The sequence below is a fragment of the Humulus lupulus genome, chromosome 4 (assembly GCF_963169125.1).
Source record: "Humulus lupulus chromosome 4, drHumLupu1.1, whole genome shotgun sequence".
In the NCBI taxonomy this organism is placed as follows: domain Eukaryota; kingdom Viridiplantae; phylum Streptophyta; class Magnoliopsida; order Rosales; family Cannabaceae; genus Humulus; species Humulus lupulus.
The window spans coordinates 5,166,046-5,175,387 of record NC_084796.1 but is presented as its reverse complement, the minus strand read 5'-3'; the positions used below and the strand labels follow the sequence as shown (position 1 = coordinate 5,175,387).

At 34.7% G+C, this 9,342-nt stretch overlaps 1 protein-coding gene across 1 annotated transcript; it reads right to left on the bottom strand.

Moving 5' to 3' along the window:
* Positions 1-4,936: 4,936 nt before the first annotated feature.
* Positions 4,937-8,038, bottom strand: LOC133829772 (seipin-2). The gene has a single exon (XM_062259567.1). It carries the CDS (start codon positions 7,942-7,944, stop codon positions 6,247-6,249), a length of 1,698 nt encoding a protein of 565 aa, XP_062115551.1. The 5' UTR covers positions 7,945-8,038; the 3' UTR covers positions 4,937-6,246.
* Positions 8,039-9,342: the final 1,304 nt, after the last annotated feature.

Genomic DNA, 9,342 nt, shown 5'->3' with positions numbered 1-9,342 from the left:
GGACTATCAGATTACCCTCTTCAACTTTCACAGTAATATGAAAACTGTAAATTCCTCATACTAAACGATCTCATAATCTCAACTTTTTTAATAATGGCAAAAAACAAAATCTCCAAAAATGTTCAATTTCACCCTAGGAAAAAAAGAAAAGAAAAGAGGGTACATAATTATTAACTTGGGTGTTTTAGCTTTAGACCACTAACTACTGGTTTGTTTGGCTACCAAATTTTGTAACTAATAAATAGAAAAGTGCTTATATATAAATGATAAACATTGATCTCTGAAGTTAATAAGAATTATTTCTCTATGTATGATTTCTTTGAATCCTAACATTTATTAATTTAATTTGTGTTTCAAAAATAAGTTCAAATGGAGCTAAATTAGATCAAACAGCATGACACGAAGATGGTAAGTGTTGAAGAAAGTTAGAAAGTTTTGGTAAGCTGTTTTGCAAAGCAATTTAGGCATTTATATATATATTCTCTCCACACGCCTTAAAACACACAGATTTTTAAAATTCTTTCACACACATTCTAAAAAAAATAATTTAGCATAATATTGTCATTTAATAAATGAATTAATTTTTATATATTCCACTTTTACAATTTACTTTCCAAAACTAAAAGATCTTTGTATTCTTAATAAAAAATAATAATCTTGTTAAAATTTAATCATAAATTAAATAATTTAAAATAATAAAAAAATGTCTCATTTGAATCAAACATCTTAATATTCAATTTTCATGTAAAAAAAGTTAAATAAATAATTGTATTTTAAAAAAATAAACTAATTAATAATAGGTGATATGTTAAATATTTTAGAAGTGTGTTTATGTAACGCCCTACTAATCCAGGACTGTTACACTATGTATTTTAAATAGTGTTTAACTCATTAAATGAGTAGTTAGGACTTAAACCGTATAATTAAAACTAACACAAGGATTAGGTATTAAAAAATTTGGTCAATAATAACCATTTCATTAAAAGGTTATTAGGTTCGTACACGGGATCCCAAAAGATTTTATAAACTGACACCTAAACAACATAAACACAAAAGCTAGCCTAGGTGGAAAAAATCAATGTTTAACCCTAGTACCAGCAATTAAAATCGACTGTGACAGTCAAGCAGGTTGCATATGTATACTCTGCCCCTGAAGCTCTCTAACTCAGAGATGGTCCAGCTATTCTTTGCTCTTACCTGCACCATAAAGCACCCGTAAGCCGAGACCCAACAAGAAAACCTCACAGGCATAACAATATCTAAATATTCAAAAGCAATAAACACATGCTTCACCATTATCCAATATATTTATTCCAACCATATAAATTTGTAAACATGTTCTACAGTTTACAAAGATGTTCGTTTTAATCATATAATAAACTACATGGCCTAGGAAAATAGTATTGCTGACTGGCCCAACTGAGCGAGATGCGTACTCAGGCACTCAACTTGCAGTTCTTACAGGGCAAGTAGGGACTGCACCCTCCAAACTAAACTCACCTTCTCGGCCTGCGTTCCACCTGCTTTGCTGATCAGCCCCACACTCAATGCGATGGTCGTCCGACCCCACGTTTAACACGTTGGCCGAATATCAGTTATATCATATATTCACCGATAGTTCAAGGCTAATAAGCATACTAATTCGATCTAAATAAGCGGCCATAAAGCCACACTAGGGCCCCTTGCCCTATTCCCTTTTTAACTAGCCTTAGAGCTAGCCAGGCGTACGCACGCTTTATATTTCAAGCGGCCACGGGACCGCATAAGCGTATATCACGCTTATGGGTTGGCCTAGCCACATCGACCTGCGTTCAGCACGCTATTTCCGCCCTCGACTTATAAGCCGAGCTTTTTCAATCAAATCTGGGTTGGCCTAGCCACATTGACCCGTGTTCAACACGCTATTGCTGCCCTCGACTTATAAGCTGAGATTTTCAATCAGATATGGATTGGCCTAGCCACATCGACCTGCATTTAGCATGCTATTGCCGCCCTCGACTTATAAGCCGAGCTTTTCAATCAAATATAACAGGTGAGCATACCTCACTTAACACAATTATGCACAACGCAATCAAACATGTTTAATAAAAATACTTTAAGCATGATTATACCCATGTTCGATAAATGGGGCTCAAGCCCCAACCATAGTTTAGGTGTAGTTTTCTTACCTCAGGTCCCGAGTGAATAGCATATGACGACTCGGAGTACGATCCTTTCCTCCCGAGCCTAACGGTTCACCCTTGTCACAACTATAACAAGGAATAATTATCAAGAAACGAACTAATAACAACTTTCAAACCGAGTCCCAGCCTCCGAGACCTTGAATTATGCTAACCTGGGTAGTAAAACCATTCCCGATCCCTTAGGTTTGGGTTCCCATAACCCAAAAGCCTAATTTTTAATTTTTCCTCAATTTGAGCTGCGACACTCAACTTGGCAGAGAGCCCCACACCTAAAATCCTTGCACATGCGTTGGGGCGCGGCCCGCCAAGTCGGTTCAAGGCACCTCCTACCTCGCTGAGTTCATGTGGGCCGCGACGCCCCAAGAACAACATCATGGTGCGACCCTGCGAACTCAAAATACTTGCAAAAATTGCAAGCCTTTAAAATCCATCCCAAACTCGATTTTTATCCCATTCCAACCACCATAATACACACCAGCACAACAGAAACACAATAACCTACATCCCCAAACCTCTAAAACACACTGAAACACCAAACCACAAAAAGTTAAAGACTTTAAGGTTGGAATTGACCTCTGAGAATCTGATTCCCTACTGGTTTTCCCCAAGCTTGACAGCCTCTAGACTCCAATAGCAAGTTCCAATCCCCATCAAGCTTGCTTCCTACTTAAGGTTCAAGAATTTTCTTCAAAAGCCAAGAGAGTTTCAACACAAGATAGAGGGAGAGAGAGAGAAAGTAACGAGGGAAAGAGAGAGAGTGAGTTTCTTTCCTTTTTCTGAGTTGATCACCTTAGCTTGGGCTTTCTAACCAAGGATCCAAAGACCAAAATGCCCCCACTTCTCAACTTTCCTCTCAAAGCCCCTAAGGGCAAAATGGTCATTAGACATTCTAATCCCACATTACATTTATAATTCTCAATTAATTCCGCTAGTCCTGGAATATCACTATTTTCCCGAAATACGACTCATACTCTAATGAGTCCTGGTAACTCACCGAATTATCAAATACCCATTGGCTCACCCCAAGCCGGGTATTAATCTCCGTTGTAACTAGACCGCTATCTTGCTCAAAAGGACCGACTCCTGCCGAATATCTCAAATATCCCCACATAACCATGCGGTCTCAACACATATAACAAATATAATTGCAAATATACTCACAACGGGTTAAAATTACAAAAATATCATTTTTAACAGAAACGAGTTTTTACGCACATTTAATGCACTTAAAAATGCATAATTAGTTATATTCGCCTTATGAGGGACCTTATTACGGGCTTCTTAGTTGCTTTGCTTATGCCAGCTAGCTTTTGTAGGCTTGGTTTAATATAACTCATGTAATTCACATACACATTCAATAATGTCACATATAATTCGACTTATATTTAGCTAACATCCTAATTAAGATCTTAAGTCTTTTTATGAATTTTGAAATATTACGGTGTACATATAGATTCTTATTTTTATTTTTTAATGTTTGATGAGTATAAATATATTAATTTATTAAAATAATATAATTCATAATAATTGATTAATTAAAAAAGAAAAAAAGAGACATTTCAAAAATAAAATAAAATTAAATACTCACCTTGTAAATAAAATAATATTTCGTTCTCACGTGCCTTGTACATATCTGCCTAATCGAATTTATTGTCCTCTTCCACAACACATGACAGGACCTGTCAACATGAGGTGGGCCTGGGCCGTCTGATTTGATGACTTGGATCCAACTCTACTTTCTCTCACACATCAATCTCATGGGCCATTCCTGATTTATCTTGTTCCTCTCACTCTTTTCCTTTTATGTTTTTTAGCTTTTGTTTTTTGTTTTTCTTCATTAAAAGCTTTTAAATAAAAGTTTTTTTTATTACAAATGCTCTTTGTTCTATTTACCTTTTTCATTATGGATTTGAAGACAAAAAAAAAAAAAAAAAAGGTAAACTTAAAAAAAAAAGAGTAATGAAGAGTTTCATAAACGAACGAACTATTCAAGTATATATCACATCATCAATCACCAAAACTTCACTTGTTCAAAACTACATACAAGATAATGTAGGGTACAATAGGTAATCATTTGGTAACTGTGTTTAGAAATAATGCTTATGTGGTATTCTGTATTTTAAAATTATACCTATTTAGTACCTGTATTTTTAAATTGTACATATTTGGTATCCCAAACTCAAATTTAATTAATAAAATTTTACCAATTTAATCAAATTACTCTCAATCATACGAGCTACAAATTATATATAACTGCTGACAGTTTGATCACATTGACAAAATTTTATCAATTTAGATACCAAATATCTATGTTTTTGAAATATGAAATACCATATGAACATTATTGAAAATAAAAAGTACCAGAATAATACTTTACAAAAACAAATGGTACCAAATGAGTAAATTCCCTACAATCAAACAGAAAAAGCTAAGCAAAATATGGTTAATTTTTCTTGAATGAGAGAAGTATTAACAACTTTTGATCAGATTTCTCTATCTCCATATGTTGATATATATGGTTGTTGTCCCCAACTATTTATGAACTTTGTCAACTCTTGATTCCATCAAGTCAAAGTTAAGAAAATGTACATTTATAAGCTTATTTTTCATGGTTTTGTAATGCTTATACCATTAAGCTGAAATAAGAAAAGAGAGATTATGAGTTACTGAATGATAACAGCTCAACAACATGTATGTCCCTTTAGTTGTATTGATAGTAAAAGGCCTAGCTAAAAAAAATAAAAAATAAGAAATAAAAAACTCCCCTTCCCTGCACTAATCTAAGAAAATGGTGGTACAAAACAATGGTGTCACTGTCAGCCTCTTCTACAAAGTTCTCACTTCCCTGTACAATGAAACCCCAGAGCTCACAACACTCTAGTATTCACACACCACACTCAAAGTTTTCTTGGAGCTTTTCATGCTCTTGATTACAATAATCATCGGTAAGTAATTAAATTAAGAGATGTGACACTTTTTTATACACAAGTTAAAAAGACTAAGTAACAGAAATAACAGATAAAACTGTTTATTTGGTAACTGACTTCCACAGCCCTCAAGTTGTAAGTGAATTTTCCAAAGTAAGCTTGTGACAGAGAAACTGAAACCTTGCAAATCAAAGAGGTAGGGTTTAGACCTTCTTGATTATCACACCAGAGAGTTGGTGAAGTTTGATGTACTTTGATTCTAAATTCTGTCAACAAGGAATGTGTAACCGTACTAATTCAGTACAAATTGAGGCAAGTGCTCGATATCCCGACTGTGCACACGATCAAACTAATGCTTCTTGCCTTCTTGAACACCAATTAGTCAGATTTCCACCAAGAAACATACAAATACCACTAGATGATTTTCTATCATCCAACTTTGTAGCCCAGTCTGCATCTGAGAACGTTTCCAAGGTTAATAAAGAAGCCGGTCTGAAATGCAAACTAAGTGCAGGAGTGCCTTTGACAGATCTGAGAAATCTTTTACAAGCATTTCAATGATTAATGGTTGGAGTCTGCAAGAGCAGAGTAAGCATGTTTACATATCTGACAAACCATATTCATTCACTTTGAAGCTATTTGAAAGGCCTTAAGAAGTAGAGATCAACCTTCAGATCAAATGGTGAAAGTAAGCATAGGGTATGCAGTGTGTCCTGCTATGGACACCACCTTTCTTGCTGCACTTATCTTCTGTTTTCAGCTCAGAAAATTCCTTAATGCTCAAAATAAGAACCAGAGCAGTACAGAGTACACGTTCACTATTGATGTAGATATTCCACTGCTAGTCAACTCGGTCAAACTTTTTTTGTTTTTAGAAACAGCTCGTTAAAATGTCTTTAATTCCCATAATTTAACTTTCAACAAAAGACAACTAGATTTTTTCAAATATTTACAGTCAAACGTGTCATTTTCAAATATTATTCCCATGATTTTTTCACTCCTGAAGTTCTTCAACGAAACAATACAAACCAAGAAAGCCAGCATAAGTGGGTGACAGCAGGAGGAGAATCACTTTCTTTCCAACTTATCATTTATCATAATATTTTCGTAGGTATGTACATAATAACTGAACAAGATTATACGAGTGTTGGAAATGTAAATAAAAGAAAAGAAAGAGTTGGGATGACATGCCTATATTGATCTGTTGCGGCATCAACAGCATCCAATGGTGCAGATCTGTACAACCCGCCACGGCCACTTCTTGTAGAAGGGTTGTTTTGAGTAGCACCGCTGCTAATAGAACTATCCCTTGGTCTCGGTCCTGGTCTAGGCATAATGATACGATTACAACAGACTAGAGCACACAACAACTCCATAAAAAACAATGTCATAGTGATCCATATGAATATGGATATCTTCCAACGCCACAATAATCTTTTCAACAGGGGAAGTTCAGACTCAAGGACAAGGGAAGCATCATAAATTTCAGGAATACCAGCACCAGCCCGGTATTCTGCTCGTTGTTCAATTGTCACCCTTAAGCATCCAGTAGGAACATTTCCTTCGGTAAAACCTTTATACTTAACATTAAGAGTTTGAGATTCTGATACATAACCAGCAACTAGAGGGACAGCCTTGAGGAACGTCCATAAAAAGCGAATAGGTTCGCTTTTGAATTGTAACATGCAAGGATGGCTGGAACTTGAAAGAGTTTCACCTTTGACAGAGAGGAACTCTAGCCTCACCTGAAAGATGCCAAGATTTCTGTTGTACTCTGACTCGGGCAATGTCATTGAAACACTAGCCTGCAATTTGTGACCAACGGGGATAACCCGAAAACCCATTTTCTTCCGAGCTTCGATCTGTTCTTCACAGTCCATACCACAACCGGCATTGACACAAGATACAATGGGCATGAAAGCAACCGGACGATGCTTAGTGAAATCAAAGTTCAAGACTTCCTTCATATGAACGGGTTTCTCAACGAAATACCTCATTATCAACCCACTGAACAAACTTGACAAAAACAGAAGACAGCATAGAATGAAACAAACATAAATTGCCCAAAGAGAACCCCAAAACCAACGCGATGCCACCTTCTCAATCGACTTGTTATCTTTCAACCAATCCAATACATATGGACTTGCGAACCCAAGTACCAAGTCCCACAATTTCACCACTTTTCCAATAAAATACTCTCTACCACGCCTCATTGTGTAAAAGGGGTCAATAACAAACATGTAAGCGGTATACAAAACGCAAATGGGAAAACTTACAAATTTAATAAATAAATGAAATTGAAATCCAATAGCCTTAATCACAAACCCAGCTACAAAAATAAGCAAGTTAGAGGAAGAACCATCGAGTTCTGCATCCGAATTGATCGAATCAACAACCGGGAATTCACTCGCCGCGGATACAGTCGAAAGCCCGTTACTTTGATCACTCAACAAGCTGAAAGGTTCCTTATTCAAATCCAACTTTTCGCCATTCTCCTTCAAATTCCCGCCAATTTCACACACTTTTCCCTTGGAGCTCCACTTCGTACTACCCTCAATTGAATCGATTTCCGATATCGAGGACTTATCCAAACTCGAATCGTTATGGGAGATTCTTCGAGAAGACGAGCGGCGTCGCCGGATAGTGACGGCCGGAGAAGAAGCCTCCAATGGGGATTTGGGAACAGGGGTATAGAGTACGGAAGATGACGAGGACTCTGATTGGTCGGAGAAGGAATCGGGGCAATCGTAGAAGGGTACGTGGAAGTCGTCGAGTGCTTCGAAGAAGACTTCGCCATTGTCATTGTCGTTGTCGTTGGTTGTAGGAAGCTCCATTGGGGTGAGAAATTAGGGTTTGGTCAGACCAAAAAAGAAAGGAATAAATCTCACTGAAGCAATGACATTCATTAACCATAATATCTTCCTACATTCAAATATAATAAATAAAACTTTATGGATACGATGAGTTATATATATATATATTATATATATATATACTTAAGTAATTAAATTTGAATTTAAAATTTATATAATTATGAAAAATTTGACTTAGTAAAATTTTATTAGAGTATTAAATATGTACGAATTTAAAATATAAAGGACTGAATATATATAATTTCAAAATACAGAGTAACAAATGAGTATTAATACATGTATAAAATATCAAAAAGATACTTTACAAAAAATACAGAGTACCAAATAATTATCTACTTTATTATTAATTTTGTTTTGGGTTATATCATTTTACAACCAATTTTGATATACACAAAATTAAATATAACAACACATAAACATTATGTGTTTATACACAAAATTAAACATAACAACACATAAAAACATTATGTTTTTATTCTAAGTTTCTAGTTAGGTAAATTATTTGTGATTTTAGTTCAATTTTTTTTTTATCAAAATCGAGTTTAAGAGTTTCAATTATTTTATAAAATATAGAGTTTAAAAATTAATTTATCAAAATATAAGATCCAAACAAACAATTAGACAAAACATAAAGTTACCAGAGTTCGCTTAACTTTTAGATTTGAAATCATTGCTTATATATCTGGTCTTAGCTATAATTTACAAGAACATTTTGTAGTCTTAGTAAGAGGGGGAAGGGTTAAGGATTTACCCGGTGTGAGATATTACATTGTTCGAGGATCCCTAGATGATGCTGTCAGAGTATAAGATCGTCAACAAGGCGTTCTAGTGCTTTGTAGATTTTTATCAAGACTTGTAATATTTGATGATGCCATGTGAATCGCTAGAAACATGTGAAGTGTATGGCTAACCCAATAACAAAAGTTTTCTAAAGGAATCGGAGCAGGCCATCATCCACAGTGTACAAAATAGTATGATTTTTTTTGGTCTTATTTTATAAGTAAAGAATTACATCTTATTGATAAGATGCATGTTTAAATAATATCAAATATAAATAAAGAGCATATAGAAATATCAAATATTGTCTGAAAACATCAGTAAATGGAGGAGCTGATCACAAGAATAGATTCAAAATAAGTGCAAAATTTCACTTTCATTTACCCATTTATTGAGGAATATATCTTTAATTATTTTGAACTTATTGAAATTGAGTTTTCTGTGAACATTATTGAATTAGTCTCAACTTTTTTAATAATTAAAAAAAAAAATCAAATCTCCAAAAATGTTCAATTTCACCCTAGGAAAAAGAAAAGAAAAAGTGTATACATAATCATTATTATCATTAACTCTTGAGACCAC

Excerpts from the sequence above, each read along its gene's own strand:
- LOC133829772 (XM_062259567.1), bottom strand. The coding sequence starts at position 7,944 with ATGGAGCTTCCTACAACCAACGACAACGACAATGACAATGGCGAAGTC.